The sequence below is a fragment of the Dromaius novaehollandiae genome, chromosome 9 (assembly GCF_036370855.1).
Source record: "Dromaius novaehollandiae isolate bDroNov1 chromosome 9, bDroNov1.hap1, whole genome shotgun sequence".
In the NCBI taxonomy this organism is placed as follows: Eukaryota; Metazoa; Chordata; class Aves; order Casuariiformes; family Dromaiidae; genus Dromaius; species Dromaius novaehollandiae.
The window spans coordinates 11312613-11339660 of NC_088106.1; the positions used below are offsets into that span (position 1 = coordinate 11312613).

The 27048-nt window shown below is 42.0% G+C and overlaps 1 protein-coding gene across 7 annotated transcripts in view; it reads right to left on the reverse strand.

Annotated features, from left to right (window-relative positions):
• The window catches only part of MCF2L2 (MCF.2 cell line derived transforming sequence-like 2), a 197842-nt gene that overhangs the window by 42713 nt on the left and 128081 nt on the right, over positions 1-27048 (reverse strand). For all 7 annotated transcript variants that reach the window (XM_026094784.2, XM_064516666.1, XM_064516663.1 and 4 more), the window contains 4 exons: positions 9275-9341; positions 8053-8168; positions 6668-6737; positions 118-210 (listed from right to left, as the gene is read on the reverse strand). In XM_026094784.2, coding sequence (XP_025950569.2) covers positions 118-210; positions 6668-6737; positions 8053-8168; positions 9275-9341 — 346 coding nt within the window. The remainder of the gene's footprint in view (positions 1-117; positions 211-6667; positions 6738-8052; positions 8169-9274; positions 9342-27048) is intronic.

A 27048-nucleotide genomic window follows, 5' to 3' on the forward strand; every position in this document is an offset into this window, starting at 1 on the left:
GTATAAGAAGCATGCAGAAAAGTCTCTATTTTTTACTAAGTTTTCTAAAAAAAAAGAGATATGAAGAGAGAAGAAGTTATGATGGACTCCCATTGCCAGTCTGAAGTGAAATTCCACCTGAAAAAAGATGCTGTCTCCACATTGTCTCCACAGAGCTTCAGACCTTGGTTTGTTTTGACAGTATTTTTCATATATTTGGAGGTCCTCTTTCTGCAACAAAAGGAGAGTTTAAGTAAGATAAGAAGAAAGAATCCACAGAGCGCCTGCCATTAGTCATACTTTATCTTACCTTCCAGCCTATGCATGGAAGTGAATTGTCACAGTCATAAGTCTGTTTATAAAATATACTGAAGCTACCACATTTGCTTTTTACTCTTGTAAAGTTAAACACACCAGAAAGCGAGATTTTTAAGGGGCCACACAAGGCAAGGAGACTGCAGACTGGAAGACACACAATCTAGCTGCAGAAAGGACCAAGAAAGTCCAGTTCATGGCTTTGCTAGAGACCATCCATGCAATTGTGGGTGTCCATGCTTTTCCACAGCATCTACTGATTTAAGCTTTTTGCCATTAATTGGAAATATAGAGAAGCAGCACTCATGAAAAGCAAGCCCAGGGTGTCTCCCATTCAACACAAAAGAGGGCACATTATTTGTGAACCCATCTGAGATATCCATAACAAAGATCTGCAAATTGCTTTAAGACCTTCAGAGAGAAGGTACTTTGTAAAACGAAGTATTAGTATTGTTCTCTGGACAATGTATAGGTACATAAAAGAACTACTGCTAGTAGTAAGGTACATCAGCTATTCCAGAGGCCTGTCCATACACAAATTTTCCTCATGGCAAACACAAACAAATTTGTAAGCCAGTTTGGCTTCCTTGTATCATCAACGAGGTAAGAGCATACCATTAATTCAAAGTAACTGAGATGTTACGTTCTCACTCAAGTTTATCCAGTAGTAACTTGTTCATATGCCCTTACTTTATGCCCCCAAAGGAAAATTACTGCCAACTCTTACTAGTCTTTACAGATCAAGCCACAGGTGAACTTTCCAGAAAATCAAAACTTAAATTTGAAAAATTTCTGACTGCTCAGCCTGTGGCAGGCTCCGCAGGGACTGCAGAGTCCTGCTCTCTCAGGACTCAATGACCAGTTGCTTGGACACAACCATTACCTTCCAGAGATGGGAACAGATGGCTTGAAAACAAAAACATTAGAAATGTATTTTTTCTTAACAGTACTGACACAGACCAGTATTTATTAATAATACTTAGCCAAGATTTATTTGTTCAAAGCACTTTGCAAATAGTGCTGGTTCTCAATGGTACAAGGGTGAATTAAAAAGTGGCAAGTTTGTCTTGCTGATGTTCCAGGCCAGGCAGGGAGAAGCGCTTAAACTCTGCCCTACCAAATTAGAAGTGGGTGGATTCACTTGGCACATTTATACCTTTGACTAGACTCCAGGTGCTCCTACGGGAGCCACGGCAAAATCTCATTGACTTCAGTAAAAGCAAAGGCAATCTCTATGAAAGCAGAGATGTATTTCAAGTGTCCTGGGCTATTTGGGCAGATAGAGACAGATAGGCGTTCCTCTGCCGTGTTCTCGCCTAGGGAAACATGAGCCCGGTCAGCACAGAAGCCCTTCTGCCCCACGACCGTGGAGCAGAGCTACACAGGCCCCTAGGCAGGCTGGCTGTGTCCAGCCAACTCAGAGGTCCTCATCTCTGTCTGCACCTCTCCCTGTGGATGTGACCGCAGTGAGTCAAAGGCAGTGCCAAAAATAAAGCTCAGGAATTCCTGGCTCTCACATCTCTTCAGTCCACTAGACAGTGCCAATTCTTGGTGCAGGGAAAGCGTTTTCTTCTGGGTAGAGTTTCTACACAAAATCGGTATCGCTGCTATCTCCCTCTGCAGCCCGAAACTGGTGTCACCCAGATGAATCAGGTGTGAAAGCAGAGCGGTGCTATGCAACACCTGACTGTGCCAAGGATTAAGCAATGCAAAAAGCTCCACTGCAATTCAATAGGATATTAATGGTGCTGTTTCTAAATAAGTGCAGAGTCTCCCTCATGCAGATATGATTGTTTCTACATGTTGCCATGGTAGGAAGTTAGCAGGGGGTAAAACCTGCAAAACTAAAAGTACTCAGAAAGTTAATTAAGCATTACAATTTGATCTTCACCCACAGAAAACTAATTGGACTAGGCAGTTAGAACAGAGACAGTTGTAGTCAAAAACAATATTAGGGGCAAAAGAAAAGTACCTGTTCAGTCTATAGAAAAGGTAAAATAATCACCAGTCACTTGCCACAGTGGAACAGCCCTGTGCTAACACAAGCTACTGCTGCATAAAGCAGTGACACCAGCTCAGGCAGATGTTTGCATCTTTGAATCCAGCTTTAATTTTTGTAATAGTGTAAGGAATAGGGAATTACTAATGAAAAGATTAGGATCAGGCCCTAAAATCCCAGCAAATAATTAATTACCTAATTACTCAAATCTCAATCATAAATATTCTACTCGTCTGTATTTTCATATTCAGAGGTTCTGACTGCCTGCTTGTACTTTTACACCATGCTCATCTCTGCCTGTAATGTTTTTCCTTTCCATGGTGACTTGCATCTTGGGATCTTTGTAAACATTCACTCACAGTGTGTTTTTTAGGGCACATATGAACAGTTCCAATTATCTTTGTTGGTTGCTGATTTCTGAATATATTTTGCTTGAAATCAGAATGTAACGCTTTGAATCCAACTCACAGGTTTCCAGTCAACTGCTACAGTCCCTTTACAAATAGCTTCATTTTCTAAATGCTTCTTTCTCCCTGAACAACAAAATGCTCCAACTGCTGATTCCTGTCAAATTATTTTCTTTTTCCAGGGTTAGCAAGAGGAGTAAGTAACAGTGGTAGTCTGCGATGGGTCACACGTGCCAAGAACCTCACGTGGCGCATATTTGTAAGCAGTCTGACACATCTTCTGTTTCTTCCTGAGCATTCTTGCTTTGGTTTGGTAAGGCTTTCTTCTTCTCAGCCCCATATTTGGCAGATCACCCCAGAGCGTCCCTCTTGTTGCTGATATCCATCCTGCAAGGCATTTTAGCACATGTCCCTCTTCGAGCACCTGTGCAGTCCTTGTCTACTGTAATATACGCTGTAGGGCTTTAATCAAGGTTAAGTGATGGTAGAGAAGCTGCCGTGTGCACAAAGTTGAGCTGCTTTACTTGTAATTTGGCTTACATGATGATCATGCCCTAACAAGGCCAGGCGAAGTGGAAGGGAGGACAAGAGGGGCATTTCCGGCTCATCTTGCACCCGATTCTGCTACCCAGCTCCAGGAGAGGACTCAGAGAGGAGAAATATGCTGCAACTCCAGGGTCTGCTCCTGCCATCACCCAGGAGGAAGAGTTCAGGTCCACAGCGGGAGCTGACCTGGTGGCTCCAGTGGAGGTGGGCGTGTGGGGGGAGGCGGCAGGGGAATGACTGGCAGGGGACGGAGGGATGCAGGCGGGCACCAGAATGTCCCACCGCAGCTCTCAGGGTGCTTTAAAGCAGTGCTGGAATCAAGGTTGAAAACTCCTAGCGTGATCAGAGGGGTCACATTCTTCAAAAAGCACGAAGTTAAAAATCAGTCTGTTTCTAATCACAGGCCCACCGTGATGTTGCGGCAGCTTCGCTCCGGTCAGGGAGGTTACACCAGTGCGAAGAGGGAGACGTGGAGGAGCGGATCTGCAACAATGAGAATTTCCTCCCCGAGCCAGGCGTCACCTCGAACGGCAGCCGCGTCACCTTTCGCCGCGCCAAAGCAAGCAGTCGTAACTCACAGGGCAAGCCAGAAGCCTCCGCTCAGCGGGAAGACGCAAAAGGCTGCCAAAGCGTGGGGAGCACAAACACACAACCAGGCTTTTGTTTGCGCCTCCTAAACGCAGTCCAACAGAAACAACAGCTTTCTGGACTTTATGTGGCTTCTTCTAAAAAGAGAGCAGTAGGGAAAGTCCTTGAATCAAAGGTGCTACTGTGTGAGCAGAGACAGCTCTGGAGAGAGGCGTTCGCTTTCTCAGCGCGAGATTTGAAACAGGGGAAAAGCAAATGCATGATTTAACTCCTTATTCCATAGATTTACTGGTGTTTGACTACCCCATGGAAGCTGCTAAGCAAAGATGACGAAGGGGCTGATTTCCTTTCACTGGATAACTGAAAACCTGCTTTAGTGCTGCTGATTTTATACTGGTAGGATAGTGAGGAGAATTGGGCTCAACAGCTGTTTTTACAGAGAAAGATGCAAGTTCCAAAATTTAAACATGGAATTTGAACTTTATAGAGAATTATAGGATCAATTCTATATCAAGACTTTCTCTCTAGCCCCAAAATCAAGAGATACTTAGAAGATACAGATTATTTGATGCTTCTTGGATATCAAAGGCCTGCGTTCTTCAAAGACGGTTTATCCAATTTTGCATAATGATTTCACCACATCATTTTCCTGCTCAGCACTGGATGTTAGGATAACAACATATTCCTTAGTAGCTTCATTTACTCAAACTCTAAATACTAGCTGTTAAACAGAAAACTGTTCAGATGACTTATAATCACATTTACACTGATATGTTCTTCAGCCTGACATGTCTGTATGTTGTGGGCCTACACTTTGGGAGTACCAAGTGTGCATAATTCCCATTAAAATCTTAGAGATGTGGCACTGCTCGACACCCCTGAGAACTGAGATATGTATGTTAAATCCAAATCTCTCTGTATGTCATACAACACCTTGTTAAAAAAATATCCAACATGTACCTTGAAAAAGCAGCAAACACTAGATGTAATGTGGGAAGTGGAAGCAGGAGGTCCTCTGACTACAGAGAATAGTAGGACAGATCTTCCCGTTCCTCATGGAAGGAGTTCTGCTGACTTTAATGGAAATACTGGCAGGAATTAGGATTGCATGATCCAGCCCCTTAACACAGTAGAAGGGAGGTTTCCACTCTCAGAGTTTATCCAATGGCGCTGCAGAGTCTGATTAGCCCCTGACACTAATTTTTTTTTAGTGCAGAGCCTGAAGAGAACTGTTCCAACAAAGAAACTACTTTGGAAAGCAAAAAAAAAAGCCAAACTTTATCTTGTTTTCAATTTTCTCTTTGACAAACCTGCTATCTTTAATACACCATTTTTTCCCCCTAAACCAGCACATATTAAACTATTTAAACATAAACATTTAAACCAGCTATTGTCTATTTTTGCTTGGAAGAGAAAGCAGAGTGTTTTCCCGTGAGTACCATTTCCAAGTGCAATGTAACATTACATGTTATTTTTAAACATATACTAACAGGTAGTTAACAATCTGTAAAAAAAAAAAATAATAGGGAGCTTGTTTTAGGACTATAAATGTCCCATCACATAATATGAAGCTTGATAAACCTCAGCAAGTAAGGAAATAAAACAAAACTAATAAAATTTCAAATCAAGTCTCTCTTCTGGTTGAAAAATTAAAAAAAGGCAGGGGTGTTAGCCAAATCAAAGGCCTGAGCAGCTGACCGTGGGTGTCCAAACAGCAGGAGCAGTGCAGGAGAGGGGTGCAGGAGTGGGCCTGAAGGAGGAATACAAGGCTGGGGGTGAGCTGGAACAGCTTCTTTCAGGCAGCATCTTTGATGCAGATTAGTTGAATCTGACTGTGAAAGGCAACCTCCAACAACACAGAGCAGGCAGCAGGAATTACTCTCCTGTTATATTCAGAGCTAACGGAGGCAAGTCACTTCCACGAGTTTCCCATTCAAAACACAGGGTCTTATTCTAGCAGAGAACAGTAGCAACCCACCAAAACACGTTTTTCTTATTAGTAGGGCCTCTGCATAAGTGCTATATGCACAAGCACCTTTTGTTATGCTACAGGAAACAGTACTAACAGCCACGCTAATGCAGGGGGCTGGGAGCTCTCGGGGGAGAGTGTCGCAAGGACTTGCACGCTAGGAACCACAGGAAGCAAAGACACGTACGCGTCTGACCAAAACCACCACTGCCTGTTGGTTTGGGGCTTTCTCATGAACTGGACTTGCTCTACTTTTAAACAAAGAAGGGTCACACAAGTACAGCTAGCCCTTACCACATCATACACGTGGGGAAATTTCTGCTTGGTTGTTGAGTTTTGTGAACAAGTAAAAGAATCAACCTCGCAGAGGCTTACAGAGCTGATGGGGTTTCACCACACAAGGGAGGTGGTTGGCTCTACTGGACCAGCTCCAGGGGATTAAGTCCCCTGAACAGTGCAGAGATAAAAGAAGTGGGATAAGACAGAGATAGGCTGTGCTATCCACACTCGGAGCAAGCTGCTGTTACACAGTCCTTCACTTACTTACAATAGCATTGTACCTGGGGTACACCAGACTGCTGGATCATAGCTTTGCCTGGCATCAAAGTCAGGCCAAACATTTGGAAAATTTATTCTTTTTTTTAGCTAGGGCTTAAAATATTGGTAAAAGACCCCCTCCTGTAGGCAGATAAAGGTTCAAATTTCAAAACATACACTTGTTAACTACAGCTTAATTTGGGAACATTTGCTTATGTGAATTTCCCTCATTCACATAAAGAGTCAGTGCAAGAAGAGGAATAAGTCTAGAACACTGTAGGATAAGGCTATAGATATTCATACAAACCCGCAAAAGGATTTACTTACTCTTTTCAAAAAGCATCGGGCAAGAAGCTCGGGATTTTCAATGCAATTTTCTATCTCCTTAAGGAAAATCCTGAGAGTGAGAAAGGAAAGCAAACAATAAAGGAACACCACATTCACACTGCGTGCTAGCTTCCATGTAAATCCAGATTAAAAGCTATATTTTTGTTGTGAGAGGATTCAGTGGGGAAGGTAACAACCGCGACATCCAAAGAAATACATTATTTTAGAAAGCTGGGATGTGGTTCACAGCCGATTGCCTGAATCACCAGTATTACAATGTTTTGCTCACAAGCATCTGATGCATCCCATTCCTCTGGCTGCTGAGATTTGCTTCCAACATGTAGCCCTAATGCCTGCCTCCTTTTTGCTTCTGAGGATTTTTCAGAACAGCTAGAAAAGACAGAAGAGCTCTGCCAGATGCGGTTGCTTAGTCAGCAAGGGGTGAGAATGTGGGATGCAGGCCCAAAGGCGTCTGCAGTCAGTGGCAGTCAATGCACCAAGCCTTCAGGGAAAGGCAGACCAGGCTTACAAAAGGAGGGGAATGTCATTCTCAAAATGAAGACAAGTTCTTTTAAAATGATAGGTAAACTGGAAGAGATTTCTCTGCTATGTATCAAATACTCTGGTATAATATTTAAACTTGCAAAATAACTTTTTTTCTTATTATGTTCAACTGTTTGTTATATCTTATGTGCAATCATTATCCAAAGGAATTTTTAAATTCTCGCCTTGGCTACAGATAGTTTTAATTAACCAGGGTGAAAAGTACAGAAATTGCCCTAAGCTTTGTGTTTTGGAAGGGTTTTAATCTTGCTTAATCTTGTCCGTAGTTGGTATTCTGTAGTTATGAGCACTAGGTCAGCTGTACAATTACTGATACATGTCTGTAGTGTGGACAAGGCTTCTGAAGAGGCTTATGATCACCTGAAGGACAAAATTCCTTATGAAAAGCGTGATCTAAAGTATCATGTCTTCTGGTGATGAGATAACAGAAATACAGCATAAACGAGTTGAACACTAAGAAAACTTTCTCGCAGAGGAGTTTTGCTGCAGAAAGAACATCAGTATTTAGTCCTGTGACATTTACCAGTGTATCAGGGGAGGCGGTAAAATACTTGCCACTAGGGACATTCCAAATTAATGATGCCAGGGGAAATCACTAGCAAATGCACAAAAGGCTTTAATCGTTCACAGACAAAGAGATGAAATAGATGATCTCAGGGGTGTCCTCCACAGATGCGTTTTATAGGATGTGCACACACAGGCAAAGCGAGGATGACTTTTCCTGCCTGTGTGCATGCGAGTGTGACAAAATATTCTATATAAAGAGAGCAGAAATTACAGGAGCGCAGGAGGGGGGAAGGAGAGCTGCAGTTAGCACGTGCCTGTTGTGGAATTCGTAGATCTCTGGGAGGTTCCCAAAAAGGACTTCCTTTTTGTTCTGAAGTGCAGACGGAATCAGATGCGCTAAGCTGGGATTATCCATTTCTGAAGCATACCCCTGTGGAGGAGAATGGAAAACAAAACCAGGCTATTTTTACCAGGGAAGAAATACTGTGTTTGAGACACTGAAATGCCCCAAAGCCTATGTACTTTTTGTTCTCAAACAGAGCTAATGTACAAAGGCTTCTCCTATGCCAACTTCTTTGTTGCTCCCATGAATTTCTGATGATTCTAATTCTCCCTGGAGCTTTTACCCCAATAGCTGTGCAAATAGTTTTAACCACAAACGGACAGACTGCTGGATCAACAAAAGATGAAATGACGTCCCTAGAAGTCAAAAGCCATTTTGGCTGTGGAGGGATGGAAACCGTTAAGTTTGATAGACACTTAATCTTTCTGCTACACTGCTGCATTGCAGAAGCGTTAGTCTGGATTTATTGTTGAACTGTGGTATCTGGTTTGATTATTTGGTTGTTTCTTGTAGAAACTGGGTTGTGTTTCTTCAATACAAACTCGGAGAGAGGAACATTCTGAGTTCATATTTTAAAGGTCAGAGTAATACATCAACAGTTAGAGCTGTCAGCTGTCACAGATCAAATCCAATAATGAAGCAACCACATGGATGTAAAAAGAAACTAACTAGTCCCTCAAACCCTGCCCAAATACGAGCATGACCGATCCCTCCTCAGCCCTCATCTTCCTGCAGACAAAAGACCTCAAACTGCACACACACAGTGTGCTGATATCCTAAGTGCTTTGAAAGCTCCAGGTTTATATTTGCAGTGACCATAAACAAGTGGGGGAAGAAGGCCTTCCTTCTTCTCAATCATTTTCTGAACGTACATTCACAGAAATACAGTGTCTGGTCCCATGGAAATCAAAGGTGCTGTTTCTGAACCATACTGATGGTATTTTGAAAGGGCACATTGTTAACCCTGCCCTCTGCCCATAACTTTGAGAACTGTGCAACTTTTATTGATCTGTGGGCTGGGGTCAGAGAAGGAGCCTCTTCCTCTAAACTCTGAAACAAGATGTTCAAAACAACCTTCTTATTTTCCATCTCCAGGGCAGAGCTAACTTGCTAACAGAAAGCCCCCGTACTTTAAACTCAGTGATGACTTGGGGGTAAAGCACCAGAAGTCTTTACAGAAGCATTTGTCTTACCTCTATTATACTCTGAAGTTCTTCTACATAAACCCGTTCTGTTTCTATCAGCTCATTGATTATGTGGCTAAAAGAGAAGAAAGATGGAAAGTTGTAGTGTTTACCAACTGCGCAAGAAACCACACATGAAACAAAAAATACTGTTCCTTGTGTATTGCTGTTTATGTCTCTGACCTACACAAAAGACTCCTGTTACATCTCCAAATTTCATTTCTTCGTGTTTCAACATTATGCCTTGTAGAATAGCCTAAATATCTCTCTGAATACTACTTTTCAAACTCCATCTTGATTGCTTCTATCACTTTTATACCTACAAATCTGAATAAAAAGAAAAAAAAATGCCCCAGAAACAAACGAAAAGGGTTTCCTCTTCTGGTAATAACTAACAATAGTCAACAAAAGGATTTTATTTCCCAAGGCCATGTTTCATTTCTGTTACACATTCTTACAAAAAAATAAACCGAATTTCTGATTAGACTTTAATACATTGTCAAAACAGGCAACAGGATGGTGTCAGAAGTCTGAAAACATGAAAGTAAATTAGAAGAAAAAAATTCTCAATTGTCCTGTACTCTCAAGAAAATATTCTTTTTACTAATTACTCTTCTGAACCTATGTTTTCAGGGTAGTTCTTCCAGAGGTTTGAGCAGTTTTACCAGATAGAAAAGGAAAAATACCTAGTATTCCTTTCCTGGTCCATGCTTCAGGAGAGTCTGTAACCACACAGCTACCTCAAGAAGAGCCACATCACCAGAAGGACGCTTGCAAGTAGCGTCTAGAGGAACTGGTGTATGGACAGTCAGAAGCAACACTCAACCTCTGGCTTAAAGCACAGGCAACTATTAGCCTCAAAGCCAGCGCATGCATTTGTCCGACATCTCCCTACTACATACCGCAAGGCAAAGATGAAACCGCACTCACATCATTGATGGCAAGAAAGAAGGAAAACACCTTATGTTTTGAAACATGTTTTTACTCACCTGCTTTGCCACAAGTATCGCCAAGCTTACATCTGGATAGTCCTCAAACACTGACCCACAATTCCTTTACCTGCTGGTCTTTTTACTATCTAAGCTACTGAGAGACTCCTCCACCTCAGGAGCTACCTGCCACTTTACATATACAGTTGGCACCATTAGTCCCAGGTTTGCTCCAGGGAAGGTGCTCACCCAGCATGTTACTGGCCAGTCAAAGACGTCATGATGAGCCTGGGAGGTGACCTATGGAGTTATTGCTAAGGGAACTGTGATTTTGGCAAAAAGTGAAGACTTCTGGTATTTTAGGAAAAGCTTTCCAAGACACTAGATGAGACAGAAAGCAGCTTCTCTGCTGCCCAATGCCAGAAGCATATGAAGCATCTCAAGTCTGTTTTCTAGAGGAAAAGATGAACACGAGGAAGTCATTTTTACCATTCCTGCTGGGAAGTTTGCTCTGCTTGTGTCTGGTTGCCTATTTTTTATATGCCACATAACAGTCATGTAACCAGCCTGACCCCATTAACATCATGAATCACATTACCCTGTCACTTCCACTTTAACTTCCACTTCCATATTACCATCCTCTTCATTTTTTAGGTTCCCATTTTTAGGATGAATAAATCAATCCCACTTCTCATAAAGCCTCCTTTAAATGGTACAGTCAGGCATTCGAAAATGTACAAAGGCAGCTTGAAATGCAAAAGCATTGACTAAAACCTTACTCTTAAAATAGCTTCACTGATTTGCTTCAGACTAACCCAGTCTTTCTCAAGGCAACATGATATTGCAGGGTAGGTGAGACCACTTACTCTGGCCTCATAGACCATTACTGCTTTATGGACTACTCCTCGAGAAATGCAAGAAATACTAAGAAAATTAGGCCTTACCTTCAACTGACCTTCAACTGACCCATAATGTTTCAATTTTTATCATGAAATAACTAGGATTCCATAGGTATCATGCCATGATGCCTTAAGTAAAGACAACATTTTTAGAGAATCTCAGCCCACTGTAGGAGTACTGGCTTTATTTAGTTAACCTCCACATCAATTTTCAACCGAGGGAATTATGAATGAGCAAGCTAAGTCTAGCAGTAGAGAAAACAAATTCACCCTTCATTACTAACCAATACTATTGCACCCAGTGACACCACTGCAAAGGGATTCTGCAGTGCTATCTGTGCCTGATCTCACAAAGCCTAGAAGCATCTGACTAAACAGTATAAAAGCTCTGTCCACATTTCCCTGAATTTGCACACACCTTTGAGCTGGAAAATAGCATATGTTTGGGGTGTACTCAAAGTATTAGATTTCGCCTTGTGAGATACATATACATGTCACTCGAAAGCACCTTCATGAGAATTGCCCAGGTGATAGCCTAACGGGCCAACTGCCCAGAAAATGGTTTTACAAACATGAACACTTGCTTTTACAGCTGACTGAAACAAACAAAAAAACCTTTTCTGATTAAATTTGTGTTTTAACAGTTATTGCACTTACTGCACGGTCTAGATGAAAGGGGGGATGAGCAGATTGCAATTGTTCTAGTAACGTTACCATTTGCAACGCTGAAAAGAAATCATAAGGGCAATGCGCAGCTAGTTTCTGGAGTCAACAGCTTTCATTGCACAAAATAAAAGGATGGCTACCGAACTGAACTAACATACCTTATCAAGTACAGGACACCAGTAGTTATCAAGCTCAATCACAAACTCCAGCGGCAGAAAGTTGTTAGACAACTTTGACAGCTGTTTGGTGGCCACTACCTGCTTCAGACTAAGTAGTTTGCATTACATTTGTCACTCTGGCTACCAGTTTCAGCAGAGAAAATCAGCGATTCAGTTGTCCAAGTAATCAAAAGTAGTGTAGACAATAAAACAGACACGTGGGTATAATTCCTATGCAAATTCCGTATTTGCATGAGCACGACAGCTTGGCCATAGAGACTGTACAGACATCCTAGCTGTGTGCACAGCTATGGGCTTTGCAACGATATGTAGAAACATTTTAATTTTTAGCACACTTCAGAGCCAAAGGATGATTCTATTCTCGGTTCCCTTGGTATAACCAGGAACTGTTGTTGTACACTTACTGAATTGGAGAACAGGTTTAGCATTGAGCTTTAAGGGGCTGTTCCATCACTTATAAGTTTTGAAATATCATCTTGAACTTCAGTTCTAACCTAAATTTATTTTAAGGAAATCTCAAATTTTGTTTACTGTTTCTCTTCTCCAGATCCAAAAGGCCTAAAATAATACAGAGAGTCTTGCCAGGTTACAGAGCAAATGGAGGGAGCTCTCCTCTGCTGCAGCAATTGGGATTTTATGAGGTTGGTGTAATACTCACAAAGCACATCTCTGAAGAACTGCTGCATCGTTTAAAAAGACATCACTCAGCAGGCGTGACCAAATCATCACAGAGAAACTTAATGTTTTTACATACTATTGCAGAGATGGTTATTTATCTGCAGAAAAGACACAGGTCATCCATATGCTATTTACTGTACTACAGAGCAGAATGCACCACGACTGACTGTGAACCCAACACAACAGCTAGCTGACAATCATACCTGAAAAGCAAATTATTAGTCTGTAGGTTTCCTAGTAACCTTGTCATAGACAAACAATAGTACAGTGCCTTTCAAAAGTGCAACTCTAAGTAATCCAGTAAGGGGAAGAGAGGCCTTTAGAATATTTTGCTACTCAACTTTCTGTGAAAGATGAAGCAAGAATGCATTATTTGAAAGCTTAAATCTTTTCTGACTTGAATTTTAATACAGAGTACCAGCTCTTGAATCCTTATTGTAAGAACTCTGATTTTTTTATTGACTTACTAATCCTAATTTTGTTTGGAAAGAAATGTCCATTCAAGATATTATAAGCTAGTTGAATATATAAAGAATGTTTTATTAAGGGAAGTTCTGTGGGGACTCCTAAGATAGTCTTATTGTACTTATGGAGTTCTTGCACAACCTAACAGAAATCTTTAACAAGATTTGATTTTATTATTTAACTTAACTTCTATATGTAGACTGATACTAACAGTAAATGCTTTAGTTTTTTTAAGTGTTAAGAAAAACCTGTCTAACCCTTCCACACCTCATAAAGGTGTTTTGTAGCCAGTTTATCATCTCTCTTTCAGTGACATTGAAGCAGAGATAGAATCACGATGGTATTATTTATCAGCTCCTGGCTACAGTTCAAGAGCTCTGGGTTTTCACTTTGATGCTCATATCTCTAAACCATGACTCTGTACATAAAGAGTAATAATTTTCCAGTTCTTCTCCACAGCCAGGTAGCTGGATTTGCTGCCTGAATAGGGCTTTAATACATCTGTTTTTCTTTCTTTTTTTTTCCCCTAGAATTGTACTCTTTTTTTCAACCACAAATTGTGTCCACAAGGAAAAAGAGAAATTTGGCCATTTGTCCAGGACGTCCAAACATCCAGCATTCTGTCAAATTCTCCCCTCATGCTTTAGAGCTGTTTTTGCCCTTGTCTCTTAGTAGCCAAGCACCTTTCTGGGCTCTCCTACTTGGAACAAGGGAGTTGTATGCCTAGGGCTCCTGCTGTCCCCAAAGCACATAACCCCTATGCTTCTGCACAGAGACTGCAGGTGCAAATTCTACTCCCAAGGCTGTCACTGGTTCACAATGCCATCCAAGAGCACTGCAAGGTCTAATCCATCTATCTCTGCCTATGCCACAGTCCCCAGATGTTATTTCACATGATTATGACACTGTTCTTCTGGAAGTGTAACTTTGTGTTTCTCTCTCCAGCAGCACAGTCAAGAACTGCCAACAATATAAAGCTATGTGCTAGGCGAAGGGCCTTCCAGAGGCCGAAGAACTGCCCTGGTAAAGATGCAATCAAAGAACAGGGAATTAAACAGCTAAGTAAGCTGGTCTAGTTGTTGGGGGGGAAAGCATTGAGAGGGTATAAATGAGACACTCTGGCCTCTGTGCCAGGACACTAAACTACGAAGCGTGGTAGAGAACTCACCGTATCGTGCAAAGCACCTGAGATGGTCTAACAGCTTAGAAAACTGGTAGTGACATCATCTGACTTATATCAAACTATGAGGGGTGAAATGTTCACTGTCTCTTCCGGGATGTCACGGGACAGTGAGGGCAACGCAGCGTGCACCTGCTGTGGGAGTATCATGTTCAAGGAAAATACAACGCAGCAGTTCACAGGACTATTGTCACAGGGAATTCCTCCAACTCCCTTTTTTTGTTTGCATGGTATCAGCAAACATGACTACGTTAGAAGTCATTTCTTGTGGCCAGCTGCATCATTAGTCCTCTTTACATTGCCCGACATTTAAATGAAGCTAATATTAAGAATGCAAACACATTAATTTTAGATGGAAAGGACAATGAACCTTAAGAAATCAGGACAAATGCAGCTAATCCATTGTCTGTCTAACGGCTAAGAAGAACGTACAAGCACCAGTCCTCACCCCAGTGTTTCTGTCAAAAACATCAGAAAGTAAGCCAAAGGTGGGACAGTGAAGGAAGAAAAAAGCATAGCTGGAAAATAAAGAATATAAGTTAATGAATGGCAGATCACAGATATGGACTCTTACTGTCTTCAGCTCCCTCTGAAATTGGTGAAAAGCAAAAGGTTTGTCAGAACTACAGTTCACCCACTCTGTCTCTTCTTTTTTTTTTTTTTGTTTTTGGTCCAAACTATGTAGCAAAGTCCCATGCAAACTTCCACCAGCTTCGCAGGGCTTTTTTCCAGCCTCCAATGCAGCCACACACTGCTCACTAGCCTATACCAGCAGACGGGTCCCTGGGAGGCGGCAGCAAACACAGCACTAACATATCTGCCATCCCACCCTCTTCTGTGTTTGTCTTCCCCTTTGCAGCAGAACTTAAAAACAGGGGATGGAGCCAGGAGGGATCACTTGAAATCTTGCCCTTGGTGTGACAGGCCTCTCCATGATTTGGCCAACAGGTATGAAAACTAGCATGCTATAAACAGGTTTGTTGTGTTTGACTGTGTTTCAAAGGATTCAGATGTAACCTCAGAAGAGGAAGCAGCTTGCAGCCTCAGCTGTGCACTCAGCATTGTGATTGCAGGCAAGACCCAAATACTCCCCTCAGCGACTCAAAACAGAGAAAAGCCAGGTGCAGTTGGGATGTGTAGGGGTAAGAGGAGTAGATCTTCCACACCCCACTCTCCATTTCACAGGCATTCCACAAGAATATGAGGTTTGGATGGCATCAGTCCAAGGGGGGCAGACAACAAAACTCTGAGTTGGCTGAAGTTCACGGGCAATTTTCACAAGGATAGTTCTTTGGCAGGATCACTCCCAAGTAAAAAGGTCATCTCAGCAGTGATGGTGAAGGATTAGGCGTCTGACCTGAAGGCTTCCATGGAGTCTAAGAAAACCCTAAGGTTCTATCTGTAGGTATTCTTATTGCCAGTAATCCTTCCTTTCACTGGAAAGCACATACGATGCTTGCACCTTCTCCCCCAAAACATGGAGATTCATCAGATTGGGAGAGTTCCAAAGGTGGAACAATGTGGTCCAAAAATACTTGATCCACCGGCTTTCCCGGTGTGGAAACAATGAGGTGGTCCAGTGGACATGGAACTGAAATGCTGCTCAGGAGAGCGAGGCCAACTTTCCATCTATGCAGGGAGTTCACTACGTGTCTTTGCAGAGAGAGGGTCGAGCCACCGATAACCTGGCAAAGCACTCTGTATGGCAGAGCCTTTACTAATATCATAATCTGGCAGAACAAGGATGTGGTCATGGCAGGGAGAGATCACACACAGGCCCACTGATGTGATACTGTCAGCTGTTCCTCCAGCATAGGAAACTTTGCTATGGAAAGCAGTTAAAATGAATGAAGTAGTTCAAATTTCTTTTAATTATTGATCTGGGTTTCTCAGGAAACATGATGGCCTTTGTTATACCAAGTCTGCATTTTCCCACACATATGATTTCACATCCATTTCCTCTGTGCAGGTTATTCTTGCATTGTCAACCATGACATCCTATGGTCCTGCAGCAGTACTAAGAGCTCACACATTGAGCCAGGCTGCAGATGCTCAGCAGTTTCCTCCTAAAATGACTCCTAGCTTTGAGAGGCACGGTGGTGCCAGCACGATAGGGATAAGAAAGGAGAAAGTGATAGGAAAACTTTCCACTTCATCATCACTGCTCTCTCTGACCTCCGGCCCGTTAGTCACACCATGCTGAAGTGCAGGAAAAAAACCAACCAGCTGCATAAAGGATCCTCTCCAACAGGGGCGAGAATGTAAGAGCTGCCAGGACAGCAAAGCACGGGGAAGAGACTTGGAGAAGGAGGCTGAAAGAAGGGGAAGAAGTGGGGGGCAAGCTAAGCAGGAAAGGGTGGTGGCAGAGCATCACCTCTACTGTTTTCAGACAAGGTCATAAGTGAAACCTGGAGACCAAGGTAAATGATAGTATTAATTAGCAACCTTCACTTCTAGTGGTGCATTTCTGTATCTGTCACTGCCCAAGTTGACATTTAGGCCAAATGTAGCTATTTATATTGCTTTGGTCTTTGCAAATAGCAACCAGTGATGTTGTTAACCAAATATAAATTAATCTTAACAGGTCTTTCTCCTGCACTGTGTTGCCTTGTTGGAACAGACAACTTTGTCAATGGGTATTTATATGAACTGGCTTCCTCTGGAAACTGAGAGCACATTATTAGGAAGGTCCTCACCACAGTGACCATAAAGAAGGCACACACGAGCCCTTTATATATCAGTAACTCTTCCTCCTTCCTTCCTTATTAGTAACAAAAGAATGTCTCACTGTGGTCCAAAAGGAAATGTAACTGAACAGCTCGCCAAGTTCCCGAGGTTTGTCACATCATTACGCAGCTCTGCATCACAGTAATTCTGGTAGGGGCACTGCTGGATAGTTTCTCTGCCAAGTGTTATTTCCTGCCTTAAAAAAGAACACGAAACATAACAAGGTACTAAGCAGCAGTTATATCTAGAGACTACCACAACCTGTTAATATCTGTTATGGCTAAACTTCAATGGCTTTTTGCTCATACAGTTGCTATTTGTGCATCCTGCTCAGATGGTAACATAAAACTAATCCTGGATCTTTGCTTCCATAACTGTGTTTCTTCTCTAATGAACTCATTGGCTCACTTCCATTCACAGATATTGCTTCTGTACCAGGATTTGCTACCACAGGTACCTGCCCTGACATGAAGTCTTCTCCCAGAGATGGAATTGGAGCCATGAAATAGAATTAAGACAGTGAGTTTGTCAGGAAAAAACAAAAAATGTAAATCACCAAAATTATTATGATGCTGAAAATCCATCCACGTGACTGATGTGCAGCCAGCTTATGAGGCATTCCTGCATGGATATTGCACATGTGTCTTGTAAAAATGCACAGTGTTTGGAAGATGGAAAGTCAATGTAGGCATGAGTTAGACAGCCATGGTTTAAAGGTTCTTACATTTTTGACAGCTGAAACAGCAGAATACCAGAATCTGTGTTTACAAGAGCAAAATACTCAGTGGAATTATTAAGAATAAAATAAACATTACTTCTTCTAAATCTATCTATTTGAGATAGAGATCTATTTAAACGGAAATTACTGGCTTAAAAACAAGGCTTCAAAAGCAAGAGAAAGGACTGAGTGGAAATGTGTGCAGTGCGACAGAACTAGACACTTAAAATGAACATCAACAGTTGGATAGAGCTGGACAGAAGAAAAGTAAGTGAGTGAAAAATTCACTGGCTTGCAAAATATAATCACAGTGGTAAAGACCTTAAGCATCTTGGCACAGTACTTTGACTAGTCTTAAGTGTTGCCAGGTTTCTGTTTCTGAATGCAAATAAAATGTAACAAAATCATAGTTTTTTGAATAGGGATGTCCTCTGTATGTAGTAGAATGGCAAAAATCCTACTGTCCCATTGGAAATGGAATCAACAACAATTAGCACATCCAGTTTTGAACTAGAAATTGCTACTACAAAGTGTTAAGAATGGTCTATACAGAAAATTTCAAAATTATCTCTCTGCTATGGAATCAAAAGAAATGACAACACATCAGCTGCTGCATAGACAAAACTTCCATTCCACCTACCTAATTGCCTTTAAGAGGAATTTTTTTTTGCATTTCTCACAGTGCTAAAAGTACTTTTCCCAGTTGAAAAGTATTCTCAGATGAGATTGTGCAACAGTTCAAGTGAAACTTAAGCAATTAGTCAGTCCTTGTACTTTACCTTCTAAAGTGAACTAAAAGACCATTCTGGACGTAAGAACATTTGTTTGAATGGAACTTGACATTTATTACTTCATATAGAAAACATTTCTGATTTCTTTGAAACATATTCCCCCTTTTTTTTTTCAAATGAAAGAGAGCAATGCCTCAGAAAAATGATGACCATTCTTAAAGTACATGTCATGGCTGCAAATGAATTCCAACTAACTCTGTGGTTAGACAGGAATAAGGGATCTAGGTAGTATGTTCCCCCTCAGCTGGAAGTGCCCCGGTAGTGCCCTTCCATGAAGGTACGGCAACTGCCTGTGTATGTGATCTTATTCTGCTGCAGTGTCAAGGCACACGGATTTGCCCAAGTTCCTTTAGAAGTTCTGCCCAGAAAAAACAGACCTTTCTTAGAAATATATTCCACCACCAAAGTTACTATTTATAATATTTTGCTTTTTCTGAAATGATCTGATCTCTTCTCTTCACTTATAAAGAATTGTCCCATATTCACTGTTCCCAAAACAAATGACCTTTTGGGGAAATATTTTTATATCTCTTAATTAGCTGACCTACATTATAGGAACCAGAACATAGTTGTTAATAGAGAGGCAAATTAATTAAACCACTTACAGAGATGAAAAAATGGAATAGAGGACTAAAAGCCAAGAAAGAGTTGTTTCTCATCTCTGCTGGGCATCCACACTGAAATCCTGCAGCTCCGTACACAAACCTGAGCTAGCCTTAGACAATGTGGATGCTGCAGAACGGTCCTTACTGTCGGCCAAAATAACCTGCCAAGTAGCTGTGTAAATATTTGCCACCTACTCATATTTGTAAGCCTATCAAGCCCATCTGGGAATTTTAGTTGCTTAACCTTGCAGCTGCACCATTTCTGATTGGCAATAAAGATATATTTAGTTCAGCCCAGTAATAAATTAGCTAAGAGCAGGTGAATAATTTATAGATCAAATTTGCTACCAATGTAACTGCTAAATGGTATTATTATTATTACTAGGCTTGAATATCTCTTAAATTTTACTGGAAATTTTCTGAATGGGTGGAGATTTCATTGGCCTCCCTATGCAAACCACATTTTAGTATATTGTTATCCATACCATCTACTTTATACACATTTCCTTGTAAAATACCTGCATATAACTGAGAAGCCAACTTGCAGGTTAAAAGTCTGCTCTCAAACTATGGGGGACTACTATGTAATTTCTTAGCATTGTTTGCTTGCTTGAGATTAACAGTATTTACATATAGTCCACAGAATCAGCTTCACCATCAAATTTCAGTATTCTTCCTTAGAAATACTATCTATCCAAAAGCAAGGTTTCTGGTTTCTGAGAGCTACGCAGATCTAGCACATCTGGATCTTTCATTTGCTAGAGCAAAGCATATTGCACAGAGTACGTTGAGGACAGGGGAAAAGGAAATAATTCTTTGCTGCACTTGCCTAAGAACACCTTTGATCTGCTAAGCTGAAGCCTTTACAGGCACTCAAGTTTACCAGACAACAAAGGAAGTTCGCTGCTTTTTAAAATGTAAATAAATACATATATAAAATGAGGGTTGTAAAGATACCCATGCTGACATGTATCCTCCTGTTTCCAGCTAGAAAGGACTAGCACACACAGCCACAGATTATATTCAAAAGATGAGACCTCTAAAATAACTCTAGATTTCGAGTGTCCTGTTGTCCTGGGAAATTCACAGGGTTGTTGTGTCATGGAAGTGATTTCTTTTATGGCTACTTTTTTTGTAAAAGTTTGAAATAAAATGGGTAAGAGATCTCTGGAAATGTAATAGTTTCTGATTTCACAAAAACTGCCTAACAGGTTTTTTTTTCCCTTCTATATTCAACCTGACTTTTAGGACAGAAGCTTTCAGTTCACATGCAGCATCTTTTTTTCCATTCCTTTGTAGACATCATGTAGTGATATCCAAATATCGACTGACCTCATTGATCAAACAATCTGATAAAGGCTGCCAATGCTCTGGATTTCCCCATGCAGAGCGGTTAACCATGACATTTGAAAGAGAGCTGTTTTAATAAAAGCAAAAGTTAGAGCGCTAAAAAACCCCAAACTTCCAAACAGACAAGACTAAAAATTAAAATTCAAAAGTAGGTTCAAGGAAGCTTAATAGGAACTATTTATGCTGAGAATTCATGTTTACTGCTAGAGCTCAGGCTCTAAGCAAATCTAAAGCAAGCCCATAGTCTCTCTCCAAGCTGTTGTAAAATCACAGGTGGGGTGTCCTTGATGAGTTGGTGTGATAGAAAAGGATTTAGGTCCATGTGATTCTGCTCTGCACAGATTCCTACACAACCCTTATCTCTTACTCTGGAGCATCTCCATGAGGTGGTGTGACTAACGTCTCTCACATCAGTGGTACTTGCTCTTCCTCATCCTGTCCCTACAAGTAACTTTTGTTCAGCACAGAGCCATTCTCAGCTGCATTTGGGATTAGGACAGAGAAGCTGAACATGAAACTACTGTTTTATTCATGTGAATGCAAACACAAATACTTCCCTGAAGGCCCAGGGGAGAAAAGCTGAAGGGCTTTTGATTCTCCTAGGAGAACTGCTTTTGACAGTTTTGTTCTGCAAGACTTCGGAGGACTGTTTGGGGAGAAGGAGGAATTAGTATTATTATAAGAATAAATAATAACTGATTTTACTGACAGCCTTGAGTTTATGCTGGAGAGGGCAGACCAGAGAAGTGCATGTCACACTTGAAATGGAGGTGATGGATTTGATGAAGACTCCTAGTTCTTATTTGTGTTTCTTTCAGTCTGAGATACGACCGTAGGGAAACTTCATCTTGCAAAACCTGCTTCTCCCCTGTAGTAGAATGTGACACTGCGCCAGAGTTGAAATCTGTGGTCCTCATGCCTGAGCTTTGGTCCATCTCTTGGCTGTACCCTGCTCTTAAGTATCTTTAAGAATCAGTATTCTGTGGAGCTACAAGGAAACAAACTGGCAGGAGTTACATGACAATAGGAGTGCTACAGGGAAATAAAATCCTGAAAGGCTGAAATGGAGTTTATGGGAGCAGCTGGAACATATCTTCTGCTTCAGTTAACCTCTTCTTGGCACGTTTACATTAGTATGTAAATTGTGATCTCTATGAGTGAAGACCAAGCCCATCTCTTTTTTTGTCATGTTTTCTCTGGGGTGGTAATCTGGGGCAGAGGGGCCAGCAAGCATCATACCCTCTGCAGCTACCACACTCCACCCAGCTGAGACTGTCTTAGCAGCATCCACGTACTAACCTATAATCTGGGTAACTTTCTCCACCACAGCGCTGGAACTCAGCTTTCAGAATTAAATGGTAAATTTAGAGAAAGAGAGACATTGTTTGTTGGAAGATATTCCAAACTTAGAAAGCAACTTTAGAGAGTTATGGGATAGATTCCAGCTGGAGAAAATGGTTCAAGGGACCACTTTACAGAAAACTCTCACAATTGCAGACTGCCAGAAGAAGTGTATTACCCTGTATTTGCCCTGTTCCTTACTTTTTCCCCTAAGCAGCTGTTAATGGCCAACGTTCAAGATAAGACAGTGTGACAGACAGATTTCTGGGCTGATGCAGAACACCCATTCTTCTGCTTTCTCCCTGGAAGAATAGGATGCTTGTCAAGCCTTGCCTACATGGGAAATCTCCAACTATTTTGGTACTACAGTGTTTGCAGTAAGAGCTAGGACTGGGTGCAGTTACGATGGTGACTGGAAGGCAAGTGCATGCCGCACCAGGCAGGGCTGTTACGGAGGTTGCAGCTCTCTGTGCCCTCTGGCCATGCAGTAAGTCTGGCCTGTGAGGCCAGTGGGAGAGTTAGCACAGACTAACAGCACCTGTGCATTTTTACCAACATTAGCATGTTCACAGTGCTGTTCTTAGCCATGTTCTTACGCAGGTCAGATGACATAAAGGCAAGACCGACCTACAGATGAAATTGTCCATAGCAGTTCATCCAACATGGCTATTAACCAGGGAACAGCATTTGAAGAGAGGTTTTGCAATAACTAGAAATGCAATAAAGCACTGATGCCTCCAAATTAGAGACTATGGAGAAAGATCAGCAACAGTATATTGAATAATATGGCTATGCATGGGAACGTTACAAAGTCTGCAGAGGGTCTGCTTGACAGACAAGTGATACTACGAAGAACAGAATTCCTGTTTAGGTCCATATGAAGAGAGAAGTTGTCTTCTGGGTGAAACACGTAAGTGAATGTTCAAAAGGAAATATTCCATTCTAAACATGAATATGTCTCAAATCTTCCAAATCAATCCATGGTATTCCTGATTAATCAACAGCTCATTAAATGAAGGAAGTAAAGTCAGCAATGATTTACTGGACAGCGCACTTGATAACTCATTGCCCATTGCATCACTATCAAGACAGGACTAAGCAATCTCCCATGACCCTATCTGCTTCTGCTCTGCAAACCATACAACCGTCTGGATCAGGCTTGATTAGGCAACTCTGTACATGCACTTTGTACTGCTGTAATGGCAGTGTGAAGCATCAGGCACTCCTTCATCAGCTTGTCCACACACAGAAGCTGCATACTTTTAACTTCAGATAGGTTTAAAAACAGATTTCACTGGAACTAGTGTGGATGCATAGGGAGAAGACAGGAGTGCTTTGGCAGAAATGTCTGCAAAATTTTTAAAAATTACTGCCTCAAGCTAATTGTTACTTCCCTGGCAGGTGTGAGCACTCCTCGTTTGTTTTAGCGGTGTGTCAGCCTGGATGGTGTCACTGTCCTGCCCTTTAAAGAGTATGCTGCATCATTTTAACTGAAGTAGTACAAAATCATAGCAGTGCCCCTCCTTCTCTTTCCCCATTCATCGGCTCAGCAGTGAGAACAGGACTGAACAACATCTTCAGCTCCTTGGCTTGTGCTTATGCTACCTGGGATTTCTAGGTGGCCTCTACCCAAATACAGAAAAGACCTAGGACTGTCAAGCCCCTAGACCAAGAGCAAAGCAAGGTTTTTTACGGAGGGAGTGGTTTTTGCTGCTAGGTCACTTGCTACGGTAAGGAGAGAAGCAAACAGGAACCTTCAAGCCCAAATGTGCTTCTTCAGTCAAGACGTGTTCAGCCCAAGGCCAACAAAACACAGCCTTTATGTGCATACTCTCTGTAAACCCTGAGATGGATCACAGGGTGGGAGAGGGTAGATCTTCAGTTTTTCCAGAGTCATGGATAGGTACAGTAAGTAGCCATCCGATAGATGATGCAGCTTGCTCTCCTGACTGTGTGCGTGGTGAAGTTTCAAATGCCTTTCAGCTGGAACACGCACATTCCTGGGAGTCAGGGCAAGACAGAAGATACCTGTGATCCCAATCTCCCGCCGGGTGACAACAAACGCACGACGCGGTGCCTGCCTGCGGCCAACTGCATGCCGTGAACCTGCCCAGAGCCGGCAGAACAACTGCACAGAGAAGGAGTTGAGGAATTCCTGGAATTTCTGAAGAGTATTGAAAAAAACTTACAAAGCAACAGCAAGCAAGTATGAGAGATAATAGCAGAAGTGGCTACTTATCCCTCTTTGGTACTTGATTTAGTACAAATCTGGTGAGAAATCATGTGAATGCTGAGACTGATAGCAGCTTTTCTCTGCCTTCCAGATTTTTCAGGAGCAGAGACTCAAGGACTTCAGAGAGCCTCCAGCACACTCAGTAAACCACTGTAATATAACATTTTTTTTCTCTCGTTTATAACAACTTTCCCCGTTCTCAGATCTATTTGGATCTATGGTAGGAATGTGTCTCCTCCTCTTGCTGTTCTACACACACTTCTATCAGCAGCTAGATCTCCCCACACTGGCAGCAGACGCTTGGCTTCAAAGATATTCCTAACCCTTTAGGCTGTAATTAGAGTTGTAAGTGCTGGAGCCAATCTGCCTAACAAGGAAACTTCTCTGAAAACAAAGATTTTGTATAGGTTGAAAGAGATGATGGCAAACAAGAAATGGCTAGTGGCTTCTTGAAATATCTCCTGCTGGCTCCTCTTTCATTCAATCTGGTGAAAGAAAACAGTTCTTTGCGCTCAACAATAAAGTAGTGAGAACACAGCTTCTCTTTTAAAATGCAGGCTCCAAGTTCTTCCCCTGTACCAGGCGAAAGCTTTCATGAATCAGGAAATTAGACCGATAAGCTACACCATTGGGGTTCAACCATAAAGCTTATGACTCAACCACTCACCAAAATCACCTTATCTTAATTATACTAGAAATCAATATTATATTGTAGTGTGGATTTTGTTATGTGCCAGATTTATACACTGTAGGGAAACCTCTGCATGTGGATATTACTTATGCCATATAAAAGAGGAAACTCATGTATCTCTGCCTCCTGTAGAGCCTCTGTCTTTGGCCAATAGCTAATAAAATCAGGAATCTTAGTTACTCTCTCCTGCCATATGCAGCTCTGATGATTACAACACGCGCTTGGATGCTAAAGCTTTCAGTTGCACTCCCTGTGCTACTAGTATTTTTGACACTAGTCCACCCCTAACTTTAGCAATTTACAGACCAAATGGCAGGGCAACTTTGCAATTGCTGATTCAGAACAGGAATCTGGCATGGTATTCTCATTCTGAAAATAGCTTCTAACTCTTTACCCTGGGCAAAAGCACTATCCTGTTCTACCCACGCAGTCTGAGGGTTCAGTGATACACTTCGCCATTCCCACGTTCAGAGCGATGCACAAAGACTGATTGTGAAGCTCCCCAGTCCTTGTTAGAGCAGAGATCAGTGGGCCTGACCCAGGTATTAACATACACTGAATTTAAAGGAAGCTTAAATTAAAATCATATCCAAATTCTGCAGTTGGAACCTGCCATTTAAGGGTACAAACACCTTAAGGCATAGGCCCACAGGTTGCCCACTGCAAGATCCCAGTTTGCAAAGGTGTCTTGACAGCTGGCTGCTGGTGTGCAGGAAAATTGATTCCAGATGCTCCGCAGGTGTCCTGAACATGTAGAACAAACTGTATGTGTATTTTCAGAGAATAAACAGTGAGTTCAGACTGTGCACATGCTTTGAGAATATTTTGCATGTACACAAAACTGCTACATGCAAATGTGATGGCTGGGGCCCTCCCAGATTCTTCAAACTGACGCTCTTTCATCTAAATCCCATAAATGATACCTCAGACTCCAAGCCCTGGAGCTGGCCACTCATGAAGTTTAATTCTCTCTGAATATAAGCTCTACAAGAGCTTACAGTCTAATGAGAATGTAATTCAGAAAGCAGGGATTACGCTGCTTACGTGACATGCCACATCTGAGTACAAAACCACCACTGCCTTCTAATTTTCCAGCTCGAGTTATTAATTCAGTAGTAATAGACATAAATGAAAATCACCTGCCCGTAATGCTGCCGCAACTCCCACCACAGACACTGCACACCTATCACTTCAATTCACATGGTGCTGTGCTTATAACTGATCGCAGCAAAAGCCACGTCGATGACTCATTGACAACACCAATGCCATGTGCAAGATCTCAGGGGTCATCTCACGATACAAGCTCCGTGTGGCCAGAGAGTCCAGAAACAGGCGTCATGCTTTCGTGTTTTCAAAAAGAAGGATGGTCATCGACCAATGAAGTCTCCCAGCCCTTGCTGCAGGGCGGACCAGAGAAATGAAGGGTGGATCTAATTCAAAGCCAATTAACCAGAAAATACACCAAATTTACAGGAAATTCAGTTTCAAAGGTGACGTGGGCCTACATGGAAACTTTTCAAATTTAAGTAGCAGCTAAATTAAGGATGGTCTTGGAAAAGTCATAATTAAGTCAGCTGTTTGGATGCAGTTTCACAACAGCCTTATCCGAAACCGTCAAGCCGTCACTGCACATTTGCATGCCCTCAGCCCCTTTCCGGCCTCACTCCCGAGTGACGGCACAGCAGCAAGCAGACTCAGACAAGCTGGTGAACAAGAGGAGTTGATCCAACTCAAAACTGAGCTCACGCACACGAAAGGCACACCGGCTGCGCCTTCGCTAGCCCCAGGACAAGAGAGAAACCATCCCTAGTCCACAGAGGGACTACATGGGATGGGTACGGGGAGAGAAAGGGGAAGGAAGGGCAGGCCTTTTGAGCTGCCATCCTGAATGATCTTAACCCGATTGTGAAACTGCATCAGCAGAATAGACCTATGAATCAGATTTCCTTTCATAAAATGTTATTACAGAGCGTCTGACCAAATTGGCTTCCCAGGATAATGTTTGAACATAAATTGCAAAATATCACAGTAATGTAGTTAATTAAGGAATGCAACAATTAGGATTCCTTCATTAACTATGGTCACCTTGCTACAGTAAGTCCTATAGAGGCTCCCTAGAGCCACTGGTGTAAACAGGAGTCACGTGATTATGAGAGACCGTCAGATTTTTAAAACACAAAACCTTTCATGAATCATGCCAGTCAGTCCTCTTGGAATGAGGTATGTGGCAAAGGAGGTCTCACCTCCATGACCAGAGTCACCTCTCAGCCCCCTGGGAGAGCACAGTGACACTTCTCCAGGGCTCCACACAGACTTACAGGCTCAGAAGTG